The sequence below is a fragment of the Somniosus microcephalus genome, chromosome 7 (genome assembly GCF_052327205.1).
Source record: "Somniosus microcephalus isolate GS21.2 chromosome 7, FLI_Smic_1.0, whole genome shotgun sequence".
Lineage (NCBI taxonomy): Eukaryota > Metazoa > Chordata > Chondrichthyes > Squaliformes > Somniosidae > Somniosus > Somniosus microcephalus.
This window is the reverse complement of record NC_140993.1, coordinates 19,989,758-20,013,440: the sequence shown is the minus strand read 5'-3', so window position 1 is coordinate 20,013,440 and position 23,683 is coordinate 19,989,758. Positions and strand designations below refer to the sequence as shown.

The following is a 23,683-nucleotide window of genomic DNA, read 5'->3' as shown; positions in this document are numbered from 1 at the left end:
ACCAGGGGGCCTATACACAACTCCCACTACAGTCTTAAATCCTTTCCTATTCCTTAATTCTACCCATAAAGTCTCCACTGCCTGCTTACCTCTCGTTATATCGTCTCTTATCATTGACGTGATTTCATCCTTAATTACTAAGGCTACTCCTCCCCCTCTACCATTTTCCCTATCTTTCCTGTAGACGTTATAACCTGGTATATTTAGTTCCCAGTCCTGACCGTCTTGCAGCCATGTCTCAGTAATGGCTACACTGTCATACCCTCCAATTTGAATTCGCGCCTGCAGTTCATTCAATTTATTCCTTATACTCCGTGCATTTGTATAAAGAAAGTTTATTTGGGCCACACACCCTAGCCTGTCCTTCAGCTGTAATGTTTTACTCACATGTTACTTATTTCTCTCTCCTGGTTTAATCATTTTACATCTTTCAGTTTTCCCTTTACCTGTAGTGCCTAAAGCACAATTTCTGACTGGGCCTATATTCTCTGAAGTTTAGAAGAATGAGGGGTGATCTCATTGAAATGTATAAAATTCTTAGAGGGATTGACAGGGTAGATGCTGAGAGGCTATTTCCCCCTGGCTGGAGAGTCTAGGGCCAGGTATCATAGTCTCAGGATAAGGGGTCAGCCATCTAGGACTGAGATGAGGAGAAATTTCTTCACACCGAGGGTTGTGAATCTTTGGAATTCTCTACCCCAGAGTGCCGCGGTTGCTCAGTCGTTGAGTATATTCAAGGCTGAGATCGATGGATTTTCGGATATTAATGGAATCAAGGGACATGGGGATGGGGCGAGAGAGTGGAGTTGAGGTAGAAGATCAGCCATGATCCTATTCAATGGTGGAGCAGGCTCGAGGGGCCATACGGTCTACCCCTGCTCCTATTTCTTATCTTCTGATGTAATGCACATGTACGTTTTGAGATGAATCAGTCATTCATGAAAGAAAGACTTATGAAATAATACTGAGTGGCCTACAGGTGGCGCTGTCCAGGGAGAGTATAAATACTCGGGCACGGGCCCAGCTTGCGAAGGACATTCTTAACAGGAACTAGTGAAGGAGACCTCCATGTTGTAAAACAGTTGATTAAAGCTTTGTTTAACGCTTAGATCAAGTACCAAGTAGTTTTCTTACGTCACGTTTTTTGTGGCATGGTGACCAGGCAGGAACACCATAACCCGAGGTAGAGAAATTCAACTTGTGCCGGTTCCTGGCACAAAAGCTGCAGCAAGATTTTCTGCGGCGTTTAAATTGCATGAGTAGGTTCGAAGATGTTGTGCGGCACTGCGCAGGGAAGTCAAGTTTTGCCGTGAGCCTTTTAGCGGTTGGCAGCTTTTGCATCTGTATATTTCAAATGTGCAAGTGTTTAACTGTACATCGTAGCTCTTAATATTAATTAATTATTGCTGGAGTGCTGGACTGAGTTACTGGATCCCAAACTGATTTTAAAAAAAACTCTTTCCTGTTCCAAAACCTTTTTTAACACCAGAATCAACAACAAACATTGTAGAAAAATAGTTTGAACAAAACGTGCTCCACATCTCCAACTGTCGATCTTCGTCAGCTTAGGGTCTGTCTGATTTGATAATTTAAACGTTTTCTTCAGGTTTTTTTTTTACAATAACTGTATAAAACACTAGTTAGGCCGCAGCTAGAGTACTGCGTACAATTCTGGTCACCACATCACAGGAAAGATGTGACTGCACTGAAAAGGGTACAGAGGAGATTTACGAGGATGTTGCCGGGAGTAGAGAATCTTAGCTATGAGGAAAGACTGGACAGGCTGGGGTTGTTTTCTTTGGAACAGAGGAGGCGGAGGGGAGATTTAATTGAGGTGTATAAAATTATGAGGGGCCTAGATAGAGTGGACAGCAAGGACCTATTTCCCCTAGCAGAGAGGTCAATAACCATGGGACATAGATTTAAAGTAATTGGCAGAAGGATTAGAGGGAGTTGAGGAGAACTTTTTTCAGCCAGAGGGTGGTAGGGGTCTGGAACTCATGCCTGAAAGGGTGGGAGAGGCAGAAACCCTCATCACATTTAAGAAGTACTTGGAAATGCACTTGAAGTGCTGTAACCTACAGGGCTATGGACCAAGAGCTGGAGTTCTTTGAGGATGTAACGAGCAGGGTGGATAAGGGTGAGCCAGTGGATGTGGTGTATTTGGATTTCCAGAAGGTATTCGATAAGGTGCCACATAAAAGGTTACTGCATAAGATAAGAGCTCACAGAGTTGGGGGTAATATATTAGCATGGATAGAGAATTGGTTAACTAACTAAAGAAATTAAAGCTAGTATTAAGTCAAAGGAGGAAGCTTATAAAGTTGCCAGAAAAAGCAGTCAGCCTGAGGATTGGGATCTTTTTAGAAATCAGCAAAGGGGGACCAAGAAATTGATAAAGAAAGGGAAAATGGAACATGAGAACAAACTAGCGAAAAATATAAAAACAGATTGTAAAAACTTCTATAGGTAAGTGAAAAGGAAAAGACTGGCGAAGGTAAATGTAGGTCCTTTACAGTCAGAGACAGGAGAATTTATAATGGGGAATGAGGAAAACCAAGGGTGTGGCGAGAGTGAGGAACTTAAAAAAATTAGTAAAAAAACAGTACTAGCAAAATTAATGGGACTAAAAGTCGATAAATCCCAAGGACCAGATGACCTACATCCTAGGGTTTTGAAAGAGGTGGCCATTAGGATAGTGGACGCATTGGTTGTCATCTTCCAAAATTCTATAGATTCTGGAACGGTTCCTGCAGATTGGAGGATAGCAAATGTAACCTCGCTATTTAAGAAAGGAGGGAGAGAGAAAACGGGTAACTACAGACCTGTTAGCCTCACATCAGTAGATGAGAAAATGCTGGAATCTATTATAAAGGATGCAATAACTGGGCACTTAGAAACTATTAGTAAGATTGGGCAGAGTCAACATGGATTTATGAAAGGGAAATCCTGTTTGACAAACCTATTGGAGTTCTTTGAGGATGTAACTAGTGCAGTAGACAAAGGGGAACCGGTAAATGTGGTGTTTTTGGATTTTCAGAAGGCCTTCGATAAGGTCCCACACAAGAGGTTGCTAAACAAAATTAGGGCACATGGAATTGGGGGTAATGTAGTAGCATGGATTTAGAATTGGTTAACAGACAGAAAACAAAGAGTAGGAATAAACGGGTCTTTTTCAGGATGGCAGGCTGTGACTAGTGGGCTACCACAAGGATCGGAGCTTGGGCCCCAGCTATTCACAATCTATATCAATAATTTGGATGAGGGGACTAAATGTAACATTTCCAAATTTGCTGATGACACAAAGCTAGATGGCAGTGTCAGTTGCAAAGAGGATGTGAAGAGGCATCAAGGTGATCTCGACAGGCTCAGTGAGTGGGCGAGAACATGGCAGATGGAATATAATGTGGTTAAATGTGAAGTTATCCACTTTGGTAGAAAAAACAGAAAGGCAGAATATTTCCTAAAATGGTGAAAGATTGGGGAATGCAGATGCTCAAAGGGACTTGGGTGTCCTGGTACATGAGTCACTGAAAGTGAATGTGCAGGTGCAGCAAGCCATTAGGAAGGCAAATGGTATACTGGCCTTCATTACAAGAGGATTTGAGTACAGGAGTAAAGAAGTCTTACTCCAATTATATAGGGCCTTGGTGAGGCCACACCTGGAGTTCTGTGTACAATTTTGGTCTCCTTACCTAAGGAAGGATATACTTGCCATAGAGCGAGTGCAACGAAGGTTCACGAGGTTGATTCCTGGGATGGTGGGACTGTCGTATGAGAAGAGATTGAGTAAACTAGGCCTGTATTCTCTTGAATTCAGAAGAATGAGAGGGGATCTCATTGAAGCATACAAAATTATTACAGGGCTTGATAGGATGGATACTGGGAGAATGTTTCCCTTGGCTGGGGAATCTAGAACCAGGGACCACAGCCTCAGGATAAAAGGGTAGGCCATTCAGGACTGAGGTGAGAAGAAATTTCTTCACGCAGAAGGTGGTGAATCTTTGGAATTCTCCACCCCAGAGGGCTGTGCAGGCTCAGTCATTGGGTATATTCAAAACAGAAGTCGATAGATTTCTGACTAGTAAAGGGCATCAAGGGATATGGTGATAGGGCCGGTGAATGGAGTTGAGGCAGAAGATCAGCCATGATCTCATTGAATGGCGGAGCAGGCTCGAGGGGCCGAATGGCCTAGTCCTGTTCCTATTTCTTATGGTCTTATGAAAGTGAGATTAGGCTGTATTGCACTTTTTCGGCCGGCATGGACACGATGGGCCGAATGGCCTCCATGTGTGTCATAAATTTCTATGATCCTGTCTAATATTATTATAATACGGTACTAAGTTTATTGCATTAAGAATCCTTCATAAATTATGTGAATAGTACATCAGGTTCGCGTGGCAAAAAAAAAATGGGGATCTCATAATTTTAGTTCCCATGACAGAGTACAAATGGGGTATGTTCTGTTGACTTTGAACTGGAGTTTAAGGGCAAGATGGGATAAATAACAATCAAAATTGAAGCGTGTTATAAATCTCATCATCATAAAGAAACTGCTCATGAAATAACGCTGGACAGCCAGCTGGTGGCGCCGGCCAAGGAGTATAAATACTCGGGCGTGGGCCCAGCTTGCCCAGGGACATTTTGTAAGACAAGGAACTAGTGAAGTACAACTAGACCTCCATGTTCTGAAACAAGTTGATTAAAGCCTTGCTTTATACTCAAACCAAGTGCGTAGTTTTATTACGTCAAGGCGTAAAGGAGTTTTAACTGCGTAACTGAGGTCCATGTTCACTGTTTCTACTGGCAAGAGAGTAAGGAACCAGAGGGCACCAAGTTAAGGTAATTAGCAAAAAATCCAGCGAGGAGATGGAGAAATTTTTTTATGCAGCGAGTTGTAATGATCTGGAATGCCCTGCCTGAAAGGATGGTGGAAGCAGCTTCAATAGTAACTTTCAAAAGGGAATTGGATAAATACTTAACAAGGGAAAAAAAACTGCAGGGCTATGGGGAAAGGGCAGGGGGGAGTGGGACTAATTGGAGAGCTCTTTCAAAGAGCCGGCACAGGCACGACGGGCCGAATGGCCTCCTTCTGCACTGTATCATTCTATCAACCGTATTTCGTAGCTCACAATACTTAATCTGCAATCTATGCACGTAGGTAATTACCCGTGAAGGCTGGTTAGAACAGGGCCCGCTCTCCCCTCTGGAGCCAAGGTCACAGTTATGGTGCTGGAGTGATGAACGATATCCACGTACACACAGCCATAACCGGGCAGAAACACCACCTGATTAGGGAAAAAAAAAATACAATTCCATAAAAAAAAGGTTTCTTTATTTTTAAGCTAAACCCTCCAGCAGTCAGCTAATCTGTTTTGCATGCTGAAAGATCAAGTTGGATAGTTTGTTTGTCCAAACATCATTTGCAGACATTATAAAGCGGAGCAAAATCTTTCACTATTTTTCATGGATTGCATTTACAATTGTAAAATCACGCTGATCCTAAACCATATTGTTGTTAAGCTAGATGTTTCGGTCAGCAGAAACGCGTGACATCTTGGGTGAAGGATTAGGCTCATCTGTTTTGTTGCTCAAGCAGAAAGCAGAGATTTCAAACAGAAATGTCTCAAATGGAGGGTCCTTTAAGAGCAGTGCGGGGTCTGATATTGAGCCGTACAGGCCAGCAGAGGTCCAGGTCTGATCCATGGTCTGTGTTGAATTATCTCACCTCAGTTGGCGCAAGGCAGACCGTTACACTTGGCTTCAGTGTTCCCAGGTTACACTTGGCTTCAGTGTTCCCAGGTTAGTGAGGTGCAATGTGGAGGGAGGGATAGAGAAGTGGGAAAAAATCAGCTATGGTTCCTCTTCCCAATCAGCAACCATGACCCCGGCTAGGAAGTCTTCATATTTGCGCATTGAGGGGCGGGGGGGGGGGGGGGTGGAGGAGAAGACGAGTGTGATCACCCTCAGTTCTGGCATTCATACTGGCAAGATGATGATAATCACTCAGCTCATACTGTACAGGGCTTTGGTGAGACCACACCTGGAGTACAGTGTCGGTCTCTGTACCTGAGGAAGGATATATTTGCCTTCGAGGGGGTGCAACGAAGGTTCACCAGATTGATTCTTAGGATGAGAGGTTTGTCCTATGAGGAGAGATTGAGTAGAATGGGCTTATACTCTCTGGAGTTTAGAAGAATGAGAGGTTGAAACATATAAGATTCTGAGAAGGCTTGATAGGGTCGATGCTGAGAGGCTGTTTCCCCTGGGTCTTTGGAATTCTCTACCCCAGAGGGCTGTGGATGCTGAGTCGTTGAGTATATTCAAGGCTGCGATCGATAGATTTTTGGACTCTAAGGGAATCAAGCGATATGGGGATCGGGCAGGAATGGGGAGATGACGTCGAAGATCAGCCATGATCTTATTGAATATAATAAAAATAAATCACTGTTTTTAGGAAGTTAAAGTGGAGAAAATTGGGTAAAAAAATCCCTCAGATATTTTATTACTTATTCAATTTTATTTGGAAAAACTCAACTCCGTCAACTGAATATCAGAACTGGACTTTGTTCACACACATCCTTCCCAAAACACAAACTATCACATAGATCGTTTCTCTCTCCAGATTCAATGTTCTTAATGATATAACAGGTTTTCTTGATTTCTATTACTGGACTTCCCAGACACGTGCTCCAGGCATGCCTAATCCAGATGATCTCGGATTCTCTCATTGGCTACCCCAGGCATCTCTACTATTCCCAGAGTCCATACTCCAGATTTTCCTGACTGATGTGCAAAGGCTTCCCTTTCGTTGGCTCAGGTACTTCACATATCTAAACACTCTATAGGGCCGATTCAGCGATTCCAACTGAAAAGCTGTCAGGACCAACTCTCGAGCCTAAAGCCTAGACCAACAGAATGACGCGCCGGCCTCATCACATGCTGTAAGGCTAGCTCATGGATCTCATTTAAACATGCTCCCTATGAAACTTGAGCCTTGTGCAGTTAAGTGCAATGAAGGCAGCCCTTCAAAATGTTGGGAGCACAGCGTTCTTAAAGGGTTGCTGCTCAAAGTTCAAAGGATGTGCCACTTCAAAGTAATAGATGGCATTAAAAGCATTACAGCCCTTTAAAGGCTCAAGAATAGCTCGCACAAGTTTTCAATATTTCCAAAGGCTGTATTAGGGATGGGAAGTGAAGGGCTGGGTAGGCGAGGGATAAAGTGGTGAAATGTCAAGGCCAAAGGTCAAACAACCACAAAATGGAGTCCGTGAGCAAATGGCAGAGCGGCCCAGTCTCCAACCTCTTGTTTGATGGCTGAAGAAGTTGATGTGCTCCTGTGTGGGCTGAGTGCAAGGAGGCTTGCCTTTTTTTTTGTCTCTGCAGAACACCTTGCTGAGGGTTACCATACCTGGTGGAGGCAGCAGCCATCAGACCCAACACTGTCGTCAGAACCTGGGTACAGATGCTTGAGAAGACGGGACTGTGGTAAACCACTGTCGTTCACTGTTGTTGTTGTTGTTGTCGTTCACTCTTGTTTCACTGTTATACCTGACTATGCCTCAGCTGACTCCGCCCTTGGCTACCTGGTATAAGGACGGCTGCACGGCAGCTCTCTGCCATTCGGTCGTCCACTAGAGGCATAGTCCTGATCTGTTTGTAGTTGCATTCAGTAGTTAATAAAAGCCTGTTGTTCTGAACTCTACTCAGCCTTTTATTAGAATCGATAGCGCATCAGGGACCTGTTAAGGAATCTGACTTAACCTACAGTACAATGTGTTGGGTAGGTAGATCAAAATCCCCCATCAATATGTTGCCTGCCAACTTGATGCACATTTACTGTTTCCCCAGTCCAAGCCTTCATACAACTCTTTCACTCCGTTGCATGCATACCTTAGCAGCACATACAGTCAAGGTGCAAAGAATGGTTGAAAGCTTTGTAGCACTCACATCTTCCAAGAGTTTCATGCATCATGACACTGTGACGCAAACATGGCCACTTAATGACACTCAAGGTGGGCTTTAGCTTAGGCACAGTCAAGTCACCAGTGACTCCCTGTACTTTTACAAATGCACCAATGCAATGACAATGGGAAACATGTCATGCTAATCAATGGGAAAGGAGCTGAAAGTATTGGTCATGATAACTGACAAATCAGTCAACTGTTTGATCCGTGATCTCAATAGGGAATTCAGGAGAAACTTCTTTACCCACAGAGTGGTTAGAATGTGGAACTCGCTACCACAAGGAGTGGTTGAGGTGAATAGCACAGAGTCATTTAAGGGGAAACTAGATAAGCACATGAGGGAGAAAGGAATAGAAAGTTATGCTGATAGGGCGAGATGAAATAGGATGGGAGGAGGCTCGTGTGGAGCATGAACACCAGTACAGACCTGTTGGGCCGAATGGCCTGTTTCTATGCTGTACACAATGTGTGGCCAGGAAAACTGGCCCCCAATTATCTAACTCAATTTCAAATAGGACTTTACATTGGATTCAAATCCGGATGAAAGGACATAATGTGAACCCAACAGACCAGCATTTGAAGCTTTCTTCCCCCCCAATAAATGAACATACTGAAAACAAAACAGTTATTCAGCAGATGAACACAAAACACTGATAAAAGAAAGCTGTAACATCCCACCTGAGTCCCAGGACTATTAAGATCAATGACATCGCTCCATTCCTCAGAGAGGTCAGATGAAGATATCATGCTGAGCTGGACACTGGGCAGGTGGTCTTCAGTTTTGCAGTCAGGGAAGTTCCAAACTTGATGATAAAGCTCATGGTGAACTGAAGACTCACCAGGGATTCTGAGACAATAAACTGCACATTTCGCGACATCTAAATTAACACAAAAAAAAATTCAGATTAAAATACAGACAAATATGTTATGCATTTAAGAGGATGTTAGATAAGCGCATGAGGGAGAAAGGAGTAGAAGGATATGCTGATAGGGTGAGATGAAGAGGGGGTGGGAGGAGGCTTGTGTGGAGCATAAACACTATTGTAGACCTGTTGGGCCGAATGGCCTGTTTCTGTTTTGTAATTCCTATGTGATTCTACATATGTAAAACTCATTCATACAAAACATTGCAAAATTGGGGATAGTCGAATAGTATAGTGAAAAAACTAATCTCCATTGTCCGAATTCATGACTGGATAATATTCCTGTAACAGCACAATGGAGTTCCTACCCCTTAGAGTGAAAATCTAAATGTTTAATAATGCATAGCTTATGCCCATGAGTAACCATTGATAATACCTCATAGATCAATGGAAACAAGAGAGCACAGCTGTAACGTATTAAATCAATTCGTACACCGACTGATTTTACTCCAGTACAGGCGCTTAGATATCAATAGTCACAAAGAATTTTACGGTACAGAAACAGGCCATTTGGCCCAACGGGTCTATGCTGGTGTTTATGCTCCACTCCAGCCTCCTCTCACTTTACATCAGAAGAACATAAGACGTAGGAGCAGGAGTCGGCCATTTTGCCCCTCGAGCCTGCTCCGCCATTCAATAAGATCATGGCTGATCTGATCTTGGCCTCAACTCCACTTTCCTGCCCGCTCCCCATAACCCTTGACTCCCTTATCGTTCAAAAATCTGTCTATCTCCACCTTAAATATATTCAATGACCCAGCCTCCACAGCTCTCTGGGGCAGAGAATTCCAAAGATTCACAACCCTCAGAGAAGAAATTCCTCCTCATCTCCGTTTTAAAAGGGTGCCCCCTTATTCTGAAACTATGCCCCTAGTTCTAGATTCCCCCTCGAGGGGAAACATCCTCTCTGCATCTACCCTGTCAAGCCCCCTCAGAATCTTTGTTTCAATAAGATCACCTCTCATTCTTCTAAACTCCAATGAGTATAGGCCCAACCTGCTCAACCTTTCGTCATACATCAACCCCTTCATCTCAGGAATCAACCTCGTGAACCTTCTCTGAACTGCCTCCAATGCAAGTATATCACTCCTTAAATAAGGAGACCAAAACTGTACGCAGTACTCCAGGTGTGGTTTCACCCTATCGACATATCCTCCTATCCCTTTTTCCCACATGTACTTATCCAGCTTCCCCTTAAATACATCTATGCTATTTGCCTCAACCACTCCCTGTGGTAGCGAGTTCCACATTCTAACCACTCTCTGGGTAAAGAAGTTTCTCCTGAATTCCTTACCGGATTTATTAGTGACTATTGTATATTTATGGCCCCTAGTTTTGGTCTCCCCCGCAATCCCTATACTTTTTTTCTTGTATTGAAGTCAAACTGGTTATCTCAAAGAATCAAAGTACAAAGCTTAAACAAACAGTAACCACAGTTCAGAGATATTAAATCAGATTTCTACCTTTGATATTTTCTTTCATCATGATTGTGACAGAGCATCTGTTGTGAATGATGGTTCGAGGGCTGGAATCCTCACTGACAGTTATGTAGGTGACACCGAGGTGCTCCTGATAAGTCACTACTACAGCTCTGAAACAAAAAAGATGGAAGAGGAATTGCAGTTAACAACCTGCCTTTACTGGGTGTACTGTCAAACAATGCAAATGGTTTGAAATAAAAGCGAAATAGCAAAATTCAGGAAGTCGACAGTGGAGGGTGGGGTCAGCTTCCGAACGAGGACGACCAAGTTAATGATTGGGACGGGACAGTTCATCAAAACTAACCAGAACACTAATGTCAGAAGGTTGTGGGTTCAAGCCCCACTCCAGAGACTTGAGTACAAAATCCTTGCCGACACTCCCAGTGCGGTACTGAGGGAGTGCTGCACTGCTGCCTTTCGGATGAGACATTAAACTGAGGCCTCGTCTGCCCTTTCAGGTGGATGTAATAGTTCCCATGGCACTATTTTGAAGAAGAGCAGGGGAGTTCTCAGCGGTGTCCTGGCCAATATTTATCCCTCAACCAAGACCACTAAAAGAAAAGATTATCTGGTCATTATCACATTGCTGTTTGTGGGACCTTGCTGCCCTGTTTCCTACATGACCGCAGTGACTACACTTCAAAAGTACTTCGTTGGCTGTAAAGCTCTTTAGGACAGCCTGAAGTCACAAACGGCGCTATATAAATGTAAGTATTTCTTTCTATATCTTTCCCTCTCAGCTGATGTGCATTTCCAACAATTTGTGTGTTTGTTTCAGACATCCAGCATTCACAGTTTTTCTTCTAATCTGTGAGGAAGGACCTATTTCCCTTAGCAGAGAGGTCAATAACCAGGGGCATAGATTTAAAGTAATTGGTAGAAGGATTAGAGGGGCGTTGAGGAGAACTTTTTTCACCCAGAGGGTGGTGGGGGTCTGGAACGCACTGCCTGAAAGGGTGGGAGAGGCAGAAACCCTCACCACTTTTAAAAAGTACTTGGATTTTCACTTGAAGTGCCGTAACCTACAAGGCTACGGATCAAGAGCTGGAAAGTGGGATTAAGCTGGATAGCTCTTTTTCGGCCAGCACAGACACGAAGGGCCGAATGACCTCCTTCTGTGCCGTAAATTTCTATGATTCTATGACAAACCTCTGTAGTTAGTAACCTAAACAATCTGCCATTCCTTTAAACACCAACAAAGCAGCTACAATATTGCCATTCTAGACGCAAGACAGTGAAGACTAATTAAATCATTTTGGAAAATGAAAAAGTGTGGACTGTCGATCACAGCCAGTGTCGGTAAACTGCAAACCAGAGACTTGAGTTCCTTCGTGCATACTCCATAGGGGCAACTTTAACCCTGCCCGCTCTGTGAAAACTGGGCTGTCGGGCACTTAATATCACCCGTGGGGCTCACCCGCCGATTGTCCACACTGATTCGCAGATTCTGGTTGTAACCTGCTCTTCTGAGCAGGCGATAAACGACACAGCCCTTCTTTGAATATGCACATCGGGCACCGAGGAGGTCACTGAGGCCCAACTGCTTTTCTAACTGAGTGGGGAAGGAGTTCTGCTGTCCCCACCAGTTCCACCTAGCCAGAAGAGGCTTCAAAAAAGGCAAGTCATCTTACTTTTTTGGGGGGGGGGGGGGGGCTTTCCTTGTAAGGGCCCAGTGTTCATCTGGGCCACAAAGGAAAGTTTTAACCCCCGTGCTCCCACCCGACATTGCGTTCCTGCTTGTCGACCAGCCCGCCAATTTCGGGCGTTTAGACAAGGCCTGGGAGTTAAAATCTCCCGGGCCTCATACTGCCCAGGTCGGGGTGGTTCGGCGCCCGCCTTGGCTCCTCTGCCCATGTGATTCCCACCCAGAGTTAAAATCAGGGCATACATATCAATACATATCAGTGCTAAATTGTGCAGATTATCCGCACTGCTGTAACACAACCTATAAAGTCAATATTGTATGCATCTTCAGGTCACATATAGAAAGTAGATGTAGCATGAATGCAGTTGTGCATGTATGACACCCTCTGTAAACGTGAACTCATCCAAAACACTGCTGCCCTTATCTTAACGTGTACCAAATCCTGTGCCCGCTGACCTACATTGGCTCCCGGACCAGCAACGCCTGGATTTAAAAATTCTCATCCATGAGGTCAACTACCTCCATGGCCTCGCCCCTCCCTATCTCTGTAATCTCCTGCAGCCCTACAATACTCCGAGATCTCAGCACTCCTCCAATTCTGGCCTCTTGCACATCCCCGATTTTCTTCATCCCAACATTGGCGGCCGTGCCTTCAGCTGCCTGGGCCCTAAGCTCTGTAATTCCCTCCCTAAACCTCTCTGCCTCTCTCTCCTCCTTTAAGCTGCTCCTTAAAACCTACCTCTTTCACCAAGCTTTTGGTCACCTGCACTAATATCTCTTTATGTGACTCTGTGTCAAGTTTTGTCTGATAACGTTCCTGTGACGCGCCCTGGTACGTTTTTACTACAATAAAGGCACTGTTAAAAATGCAAGTTGTTGTTGTTTGGGGAGAAGACAATTTATCTGAGAGGAGGGCCTGGTGGATGAACTGCGCCGGACTGCTGGAAGATGAGTTCACTCCCGACGTAATGAACAACATCGAATTTACAGCACAGGAACAGTTCTTTCTGCCCAACAGGTCAATGCCGGTGTTGCTGCTCCAGGCGAGCCTCCTCCCATCGTTCTTCATCTCAGAAGGAGCTCAGATTTTAAGCTGGAAATGAGATAGGCCGTACTTTAAAAAACAGCACGGAGGTTCAGAGGGCAGTGTTAGCCTGGGTCCCTGAAAGTGAATCATTTCTGCGGGTACACAGGCAGAGATCGGGCAGTAACTTCTTACCTACCCTCCAGGATGAAGACCGATATGCGGGAGAGATTGGGTGGGGAAAAAAAAAATTGGGTTGGGACAATAAATCTTAAAACTTTTCTTTTTTTTTAAAGTTAAACATACTTTTCATATTTTGTGCTCTTTGTGGGTCATAAGCCCTCGAATCCTGGCTGAGAGGATAAGTGGTTAATGACGGGCAATCTCTGGCCTCTGCAAACATTGGTGTGCAGTCAGCGGCAGGTACCAAGACTCGCCCGATGCAGAACCTTTGCCCAAACTTTCCCCTCTTTGCTGCCACTCGGCACTGCAGCCGACGAACAGGCTGAAATCAGCAACTAGCTGTCAGAGGAGTTTGGGATTCACAGCCAGGTTTTCCCAGTCAGTGGAACGGCACCAACAACCTCAGTCACCTCCCATACTGTTCGAAGATTTATGTACTTGATGATTAAAAAGAAAAATATTAAAAATTTTAACGGCTTCTCCCTCCCTAAAAGAAGATCTGAAGGCTTCATTAAAAACAGATGCAAGATAAGAATAGGATAAATGTGGTGTTTGTCTCAATGCCAAATGTGTGATCCAACCAGATACGGTTAGTTTGAGCAAACCCTGATACTATTATAAAATACTATACTAGAAAAAAGAGTTTCTGGAAATCTGCTTGACCTGCAGATGTCCTTATAGCGTCCAATGTAGAAGATACAATGAGATGGTAGTAAGCCATCTGCATTAAGCAGTCTTCATCAAATCAATTGGTTTCTACAACTTGCCATCCTCTGCCTTAATTTGGAACAGTCAAGTTTGGATGCCAATTTATTTACCCCCATAAAATCAAACAGCACAGAAGGAGGCCATTCAGCCCATCGGGTCAGTGCAGACTCTTAGAGAGAGCTCTCCAATTAGTCCCACTTCCCCGTAGCCCTGCAAATTTTTCCTTTTCAAGTATTTATCCAATTCCCTTTTGAAAGTTACTATTGAATCTGCTTCCACCGCCCTTTCAGGCAGCGCATTCCGGATCAGAACAACTCGCTGCGTAAAAAAAAAAAAAATTCTCCTCCGCTGCCCTCTGGTTCTTTTGCCAATTGCCTTAAATCTGTGCCCTCTGGCTACTGGCCCTCCTACGAGTGGAAACAGTTTCTTGCTATGCACTCTATCAAAACCCATCATCATTTTTTTATTGCTTTTAAAAAGAGGTCGAAAACATTAAAACATAAAAGGTCCGTTATCTATTTTGGTGTCGTTGATTTAAGATTCATTTTCTGATACAGTGAGGGGAATGAAGTCACATAGCTGACGAAAGCAGTGTCTCTTGGAGCGATAGTTGTTGAAAAGTGCAGCAACACCATTAAATGTTTGAGTCAGAAAACCTTGCCATGTGGCATATTGCACGGGTAAATTCAAATAAAAAAAAACAATACTAAGACAGCTTATTAACTTATTCCATTTCATGAAATGTGTGCACATTTGTAATATTACATTTACTGATCTAAAGGGTTAAACCAGGCGACATGATTAAGTGTGTAAAACTTCCTACGGAGTTTTTCTTATAAACGCAGAATTTTCTCCATAATTTTAACATGGAAAATTAAACATTAATTCCCTCCGTGCTGTCCCAATCTCCACCTGAATTAAAAAGAAATCTGTGCCATTATAAGATGAGGGACTAATAGGGAGGATCTGTGAGGGTTCATTTTTTTAACATGAGTTTTCATCATGGAATATGTTCAAAAAGTTACTGAAGAGAGCTGCTAAAGTCCTAGAGATTTTATTGTTTTGAGATCATTTTAATGTAAAGGATTTAAAAAAAAATATTCACGGGATGTGGGCGTCGCTGGCAAGGCCGGCATTTATTCCCCATCCCTAATTGTCCTCGAGAAGGTGGTGGTGGTGAGCTGTCATCTTGAACTGCTGCAGTTTTTTTTGTACAGACAACTGAGTGGCTTGCTCGGCCATTTCAGAGGACGGTTAAGATAATATAAGATAAAGAAATAGGAGCAGGAGTCGGCCATTTGGTCCTTCGAGCCTGCTCCACCATTCAATAAGATCATGGCTGATCTTCAACCTGATCTCCACTTTCCTGCCTCATCCCCATATACCCTTGATTCCCTTAATATTCAAAAATCTATCGATCTCTGTCTTGAATATACTCAACGACTGAGCCTCCACAGCCCTCTGGGGTGGAGAATTCCAAAGATTCACCACCCTCTGAGTGAAGAAATTTCTCCTCATCTCAGTCCTAAATGGCCGACCCCATTGCTGCGGGTCTGGAGTCACATATAGGCCAGACCGGGTAAGGACGGCAGATTTCCTTCCCTGAAGGACATTAGTGAACCAGGTGGGTTTTTACGATTACTGATACTAAAAGGTAAAGTTATGTTTTGTATCACTATTTCACTCTGCTGCTTTAACTTGCTTCTGTATAAGTTTCTTTCTGTGACACACAATTTGCAATTCAGGCTGAAAAATCAGCCTGGTGTTTTCCATCCCAATCGAGAGAGCAGTAGGAGGCACCCTGTGCTATTTGCAGTGTATAACCCAGTGGGACAAGGATACATTGTTCACCTTGTGACATGCTCTCCTCTTTAGATCATGCATATGGGTCAAGTTTGGTTTCATAGCAAGTACAGTACAGGTGTCATGAATTTTGAAGTGAGCACAAGTACAGCGTATTGGGGACAAACTTGTTACTTGGTCCTTGTGGAAGCTCCATTACAATTAGAAATAATAAATACAATCCTTGCATTCATATAGCTCATTATGTTGTTGCAATGTCCTGAAGCGCTTTACATAATGATTTACTTTTATGAAGTGCAGTCACTATTATGCAGTAGGTGAGTTCCTTGAAAAGGAAAAATTTGCAGGACTATGGGGAAAGAGCAGGGGGAGTGGGACTAATTGGAGAGCACTTTCAAAGAGCCGGCACAGGCACGGTGGGCCGAATGGCCTCCCTCTGTGCTGTATGATTCTATGTTTCGATGAATTCATGCGCTGCTCAGTGAATGCCTGGTGTGAGCTAGATTGCTGGCCCTCACGGTTTGACAATAATAAGGTTTGACAAGGCTTATTGCTTGAACAGAGCTTGCGGATTAGAAGCAGGAGAAACACATATTGACGATAATAAATCTACTGAAACTAAACATGACGTTGCTGATCAATTCTGTAAACGATTCGATGCTCTTGCCAGATTTCAGCCTATTAACTGTGAAGGGAAATTTGCTATTCAGAGAAAAAGAGACTCAAGAATGATTAGTCCCAAAATACATGAAGGCATTTTTGCTGCAGAAACAAAAAAAAAAGGGGAGAATTACTGAATTTCTGTCTTCAAACAAAAATGCCCTCCGTGAAGTCCCTGTGGTGGGTGTTGGTTAGTTTCTTGAAATATCAATGTTGAAGTTAAATGGTTATGCACAGCAGAAATAAAATTACTTTCACTGTACCTGGAACAAAATCCACTTTCACCGGAATCCCCAAGAGGCACTGCCACGCTTTGCCGCGGAAAATCCGGCCTAATCATGGCTGCCAGACTCCAGTACTGGCAGCTGCTTGCGCCTACGTGTGGAGAGTAACCGAGCAGCAGATGTTTCTGGGGCAGCGGGATGCTTAAATCTGACTGACCGCCCCCGGCGACAAAGTCCCAGCAAGGAATGGAGCTCGGCACGGCAGGGGATTGGGCCCTCGCTGGGCTGAGGCTAAACACAGCGCTCTCCGGCGCGTAGTCATGCTGCAAAAAAAACACAAGATAACGTTAAGCAGTAATACTTCCTGATCAGCATTATGAAAAAGAGACACGCATTGATGTAGCGCCTTTCACGGCCGTCCCAAAGCGCTTCACAGCCAACGAAGTGCTTTCTGAAGTGTAGTCCCTGTTGCAATGTAGGAAACGCGGCAGCCAATTTGCGCAATATTGGCCAGGACACCGGGAAGATCTCTCCTGTTCTTCTTCGAAATAGTGGCCATGAGATCTTTTACCGGAGAGAGCAGTTTAACCTCTCATCTGAGAGACGGCACCTCCGACAGTGCAGCACTCCTTCAGTACTACCCTGGAGTGTCAGCCTAGATTATGTGCTCAAGTCTCTGGAGTGGGACTTAAACCCACAACCTTTTCACTCAGAGGCGAGAGTGCTGCCAACTGAGCAAATAATAAACAATCACCAAGAACAAAAAACGCTAATGTGCATTTAGGAGTTTTTTGGTTAAAAGATGTTGGCCTAGAAATTCATTGACGCCACTTTTGGGGCGCTAAAGTGGGGCGTCCGCTAAAGTTTGCGGCCGCCGCCAAATCTATGCCACTTCTCCGATATTCATTAGCTTCGCCCTACTAGTTCGGGCGAGCGCTAAAACTGCTGCTGGACGCCTCTCTTTGGGCGCTAAGCCGGAGGTGGTGATCGATAGCGCCGAGGCCGGGCGCAGCGCAGGTGCGGCCATCTCGTGATTGACAGCAGACACCCTGGCGCCGGCCAGCTCTTAAGGGGGAAGGGTCGACTGTGTCTGCTGCCGCGCCCTGGATAGTGGAGCCCTCCAGCTAGGCCTGAACACTGCTGCTGGACCCAAATAGCGCCTGAAGACATGGAGAAGGCCCGTGAACGTGCGCAGCGCTTCTCAGAGCGTGCTGCTTGCTGCTGTGGAGAAGAGGCGCCATGTTTTGTACCCGGACAATGGCAAGAAGGCGACGGTCCGCGTCTACAGGAGAGCCTGGAGGCATGTCGCCAGCAAGCTGTCAGCAAGCTGTCAGCCAACAGCGACGTCCCCAGGACCGGTGCCCAATGCCGCAAAAAGTTAAATGACCTCACACGCATTGTCAGGGTGAGTACCCTTTCCAATGACCTCCTCATCCTTGCATGTGCACCTCACATTATGGGCAAAGGGACCTGAAAGCCCTAATGGCCAGCCTTCATCCAGCAGCTATGGGACAGGCATGAGCATCAATTGCACATTCTGCACTTAACACACTGGCCAAGCTATTCCACCATGGGAGGCATTGCACACCAGATCATGGCGACACACTGGCCAGGCTATTCCACCATGGGAGGCAGTGCACACCAGATCATGGCGACACACTGGCCAGGCTATTCCACCATGGGAGGCAGTGCACACAAGATCATGGCGACACACTGTACTTAGAGGCCGTCCTTTCTCTTGCAGGCCAAACTGGCGAATAATCGCAAGAGCCGGACTGCGACCGGGGGAGGCCGACCCCATATCCAGCCACTCACCGACCTGCAACATCGCGTGGAGCGCCTCATGGGTGGCCGGGTGATTGGGCCCGTTGCATGTGGAGATGCCGACCCTGTTCTGGGCAGCAATGGTAAGGACATCGCCTTTTGCACCTCTCTCGTCCCACTTGCGCATCAGATCTACATCCTTTGCCACTGTCCGACCAATGCGCTGAATGCCACCACTCATGCATCCCGCACTGACGCCCTCTCCTCACTCTAAAGCTACTCTTGTGCCTTCCTGCTTTCAGATGGTCAAGAGGAGGTCCCTCAACTTGCCAGTGACAGACCCTCCGAGGAGGAGCAGGAGGAGGAGCAAGAGGAAGGCGGCCCATCAGGGGGACCCTCAGCCACGGCCACCCAGGCCAATGTAGGGGACACGTCTTCCCTGGAGGGCAGCGTGGCGGAAGTGTCGAAGGGGAGGGGAGCTCCTGGGACCTGCGTGCTGCAGAAAGGCGGGAGGGGGGTGGAAGCTCGGCGGCCTTCTCCCCAGAGGGGGGATGCGTCGGAGGGGAGTCCAATTGCTGGGCCCAGCGGCCTCCAGCAACGCAGGAAGGCTCGGCCAGCTCGGCGGCCTTCTCCCCAGAGGGAGAGTCCGGCCTCCAGTCAGGAGATGCTGTTCGCCGAGGAGATGGAACGCCTCGAAGACTTGTCCGCGGACTCGGAGCGCCGGCACACGGAGCTCATGGCGGCAGTGGCACGGTTGCCTGAGTCCATCGATTCCCTCTCTCGGAGTGTGGCCGAGTTCGGGCCCTTAGAGGCCACCAGTCGGGCGGAATACCGGGCAGATCTGTCAGCGACTGGCCAGGTGATCAGTGGTGCCGTCCAGTCACTGGCTGCTCTGCTGCGGTCAGTGAACAGGTCAACATGGGCACTCACTGCTGCCACACTCGCTGTGTCAGCCAGGCATCGCCAGGGCACCCGGCGCGCTGCAGTAGCACAGCGGTCTGTCCCTCGGCAGATTGGTGCGCATGCTGCAGTGCTGGCCCGTGCGAGTGCCAGTGTCTCAGGCGACCAGCGAGCGCCTGCCATCCGCCAGCTTGCCGCCATTCCTCCAGCCGCCACTGCCACTCCCCCAGTGGAGCTGCCAGGAGCTGCTGCAGCGACTGATGCTGGCCAGCCACAGCTGCAGCAATCAACAGCCGCCCGCTCGACGGCCAGACCTCGACTAGGCCGACCCCCAAGGGCATCTGCCGTCACGACATGTGCCCCTCAGGAGCCTGCCCCCAGCCTTGCAGCAGCCAATGGCCTTACTTTGAGGCGGAGCAGCAGGGCGGGCAGGGGCCACCCAAAGATGGCCAAGGCATCGCCCTAGCGGCCCAAATAGTCGAATGTGTGGCCATTTGTGTTTGTTTCTTGAGGCCGAGAATTGGATGTTTGTTTTTTGAAGGCCGATGATGTGATGTTTGTTTTTGACGAAGGCCGAGAATGACGGCCATTTTAGTTGCCCTATTTTGTTAATCCTCTCCAGGTTGTGGGAGCGAGTAATGTGTTTGAGTGTTTTTTGGGGGTTTCGTCTGTTTTTGGTTTTCATGTGGGAAGGGCCCAGAGTTTGTACAATAAACCATTTTATTTATTCACATTGTCCATGTTTGATCTTTGAAGTGTTTGTTGCCTTAACCGGCTGAGGGCTTGCGGAGCGGCTGCAATCATGTTCTATCATTGGCACAAGCCATTCCCTGACAGGGGGCCTAGAAGTGACGTTCAATAAGCCGCCGACGGGCGGCCCTTGGACCTTGTGCGTCCCTCCTGGGCTGGTACTCCTCGTCCTCATGCTCCTCCTGCTCCTCCTCCTGAGGTGGTGGTCCAACGTGAGGTGGCAGTGCCTGAGTCCTGCGGATAGCCAGGTTGTGCAGCATGCAGCAAACGACGACGAATTGGGAGACTCGATCCTGCGAATACTGGAGGGCTCCCCCGGAGCGATCGAGACAGCGGAACCGTTGCTTGAGCACGCCGATTGTTTGTTCTATGAGGTTCCTCGTCGCTTGATGGCTCTCGTTGTATGCCTCTTCAGCAGGGGTCGTGGGCGCGCGGAGCGGGGTCATGAGCCAGGTACACAAAGGATAGCCTTTGTCCCCGATAAGCCATCCTCTTGGGGGAGGCTGTGCCTGGAACATGTCAGCCACAGTTGTCTGTCGCAGGATAAAGGCATCGTGGCTGCTGCCTGGAAAGCGGGCATTGACAGCTAGGATGCGCTGCCTGTGGTCACACACCAGCTGTACATTGAGGGAATGGTAGCCCTTCCGGTTGCGGTGCTCCTCGGCATGCTCAAGAGGTGCCCGCAAAGCCACATGCGTGCAGTCAATGGCGCCCTGCACCATGGGGAAGCCCGCTATTCTTGCAAACCCCACTGCACGCTGCTGCTGCTTGTCCAGGGTCATGGGGAAGGAGATGAATTGATGTCTCCTTCTGGAAAGGGCTTCGGTCACCTGGCGGATGCAGCAATGCACGGCGAACTGGGAGATGTTAGCGATGTCCCCAGTCGCGGATTGGAAGGAGCCGGAGGCATAGAAGTTGAGAGCCACCGTCACCTTCACTGCCACCGACAGAGACGTCCTGCGCATCAGCTGTGGCTGCAGATCTCTCTGAAGCAGCCGGCAGATGTCTGCAACCACCTCCCTTCGGAATCGCAGCCTCCTAACACACATTGCGGCAGACATGGTCAGATAGGAGGTCTGCTGGCGGTATACCCTGCGTGGGTAAGGCCTCAGTTGGCGACGCCTGTTGCACCCTCTGCGTCTAGCCAGGACTGCCACTCTCTCACGGCGTCTGTAAGCCCTTCTGGCATAAGGCTGAAATTCAGCGTTGCCACCCAATGCAGCCCCCATTATATGCTGGCAAACACTGAGCTCTGAATGAAGGCAAAGATAATTGGTAAGCTCTGGCCTGAGCCAAAAATACCTGTCCAAGTGTTGGTCCAAACCAGTAAACTCTCCTCCTTGGTCTCTGTCCAAAAAACCGTTGCACGAGAGTGAATGCTGCAAAATGGCTGGCCTTTATACTGCTGGGTAAGTGCCCTTTAATTTGCGCTCCCCGCAGCCCGGCTGGCCTGTGTACCGTTCCACTTCACAGTCGCTCGGGCCGCCCAGCGCACAATGGGCCAGCGCGAGTGAAGTTCCGGTTTGGGGCGCACAAAGGGCGTTGCACTATTAAATGACGTCATGATCTGCGCGCGCAGCAGGGCGCGCGCTAAGACTTTGCGCCGGCGCTAAATGTGTCCTGAAGTTGGGGAGAGGCACAGATCGCGCTGCGCCCGGGCGATAAGCGCCTAGCGCTCGAGATCTACTCCTCCTAAGGCGTTAACGGCTGGCGCGCCCAACTGAATTTCTAGGCCGTTGGCCGTGAAATTTTGCTCCTTTGCGCCTGCCGTTAGCGTCTCCAGGGGGCGTTAATGGGGCGCAAAGGGTTTATCACCGGGGCGGGTGTGAGCGCCTCCTGAGAAATTCGGCAGGACGCTACTGAGGCGCTAGCCGATAGCGCAATGCCCCTGCCGGTAGCGCCGCAGGCGATGACATCATCGCCGTATGCCATGACCCCTTACTGCCCCACGGCAAAAATTCGGCAGCACCCCGCGAGGCTGCCGCGGGCGGTGTCAGCGCCAGTCTCATGGGCGAGCTTCTGCCCACGGGGCGCTAATTAAAGGGAGGTGCGGCCGCGACCCGCGCTGCCATTTTATTTTTTTTGGGCTCCAGGTCGGTCCTTGGCATGGTCCGTGGCCGCCATCGCGCAGGCACGGCACCACGCCGCCTTGGTGGGCCATCAGAGGTCATGCAGAGCCAGCAGCGCCCCTTCCCTTTAACGGAAGGGGAGGGGCGCTGAAACGCGTCAGCACTATGCGGAGAGCTCTGGCATAACCGTGCTTTGTGCCCCCGACACCGCCGCGAGAGGAAGTGGAGCTCCCGAGATAGTAAGCTGAATTCTGTGGCGGGGCGGTACTTCCGCGCCAGCCGCTAAATCTCCGGCGATAATTCGGTTACCGCCCCCTTACGGGGCGTAACCGAATTTCGTCCCCGTTTTGTCCCATTTTAAATGATAATTCGGCCCCTCTTCAGGCATCCCTGCTCGACACATTCCCTAGCTGAGAAAAAGGGGCACTCCAACCAATTGCAGAGCTGGGCCGAAGCTCATGTGTAACTGGAGTACAACAGCAAGATAGCACTTCCTCTCCATCGTCCCTCTCACCCTGCTGGAAAATACTTGGCCTTCCAACAACAACAACATGCATTTATATAGCGCCTTTAACATAGCAAAACATCCCAAGGTGCTTCACAGGAGCGTTTATCAAACAAAATTTGACACTGAGCCACATAAGGAAATATTAGGACAGATGACCAAAAGCTTGGTCAAAGAGGTAGGTATTAAGGAGCATCTTAAAGGAGGAGAGAGAGGTCGAGAGGCAGTGGGGTTTAGGGCGGGAAGTCCAGAGCTCGGGGCCTCGGCAGCTGGAGGCACGGCCTCCAACGATGGAGCGATTAAAATCGGGGATGCGCAAGAGGCCAGAATTGGAGGAGCGCAGAGATCTCGGAAGTTGTAGGGCTGGAGGCGGTATGGCATCTCACAATGGTATGTGATTCACACTGATGTAAGAGCTACTTAGATAGGGTTAGATGAAGAAGGGTGGGAGGAGGCTCGTGTGGAGCATAAATACCAGCACGGACCAGTTGGGCTGAATGGCCTGTTTCTGTGCTGTAAAATTCTAAGTAATTCCACTTATATATTTTTCCCCACTTCAAAGAATAGGGGGGTGGAAAGGGCAAAGGACTGGGAGCATGCATTACAATAAAATTTGTACACTTTTTTTTTAAATCAGTGACACACTAACACAACAGCTAATGTGCGGTCCCACGGGATCTGGAAAGCAACTCATGCTCCAACTGCTCTCCGAGCGAAGACATTTCTTTAAACCTCTCTCTTGGTCTCTTAGTGGCCTCATCATTGCATAAGGACTTGGAATAACATAATGCAGTAACATCCAACCTATCTGGGGAAAAGGCCATGACTAATGTTACCCACAACCTCCCTCCCAGATATTATCCCACAACTGCTGGTCCCACTGTCTGGAAGATGAGAGAAGCGCAAAGCTTATGGCTGCTATAGTTCTCACTGCTCTTCAACATAAAAAAATACAAATTTCTCCTTGTGTGTGACCTGTGTTTTTTTCCTCTCTATTTTTAATAACTGTCTAGCTGAAAAGTGGCTGCTATTAGAGTTTCCTACTTGTTTTGAAATGTATATAAATGTCTTACTTCA

The 23,683-nt window shown here is 47.3% G+C and overlaps 1 protein-coding gene across 4 annotated transcripts in view; it reads right to left on the bottom strand.

The window, feature by feature from the left end:
- The window catches only part of vps13b (vacuolar protein sorting 13 homolog B), a 1,087,794-nt gene that overhangs the window by 45,917 nt on the left and 1,018,194 nt on the right, over window positions 1–23,683 (bottom strand). For all 4 annotated transcript variants that reach the window (XM_085992288.1, XM_085992290.1, XM_085992289.1 and 1 more), the window contains exons 52-55: window positions 16,658–16,941; window positions 10,354–10,481; window positions 8,646–8,845; window positions 5,170–5,288 (exon numbers count right to left, since the gene is read on the bottom strand). In XM_085992288.1, coding sequence (XP_085848414.1) covers window positions 5,170–5,288; window positions 8,646–8,845; window positions 10,354–10,481; window positions 16,658–16,941 — 731 coding nt within the window. The remainder of the gene's footprint in view (window positions 1–5,169; window positions 5,289–8,645; window positions 8,846–10,353; window positions 10,482–16,657; window positions 16,942–23,683) is intronic.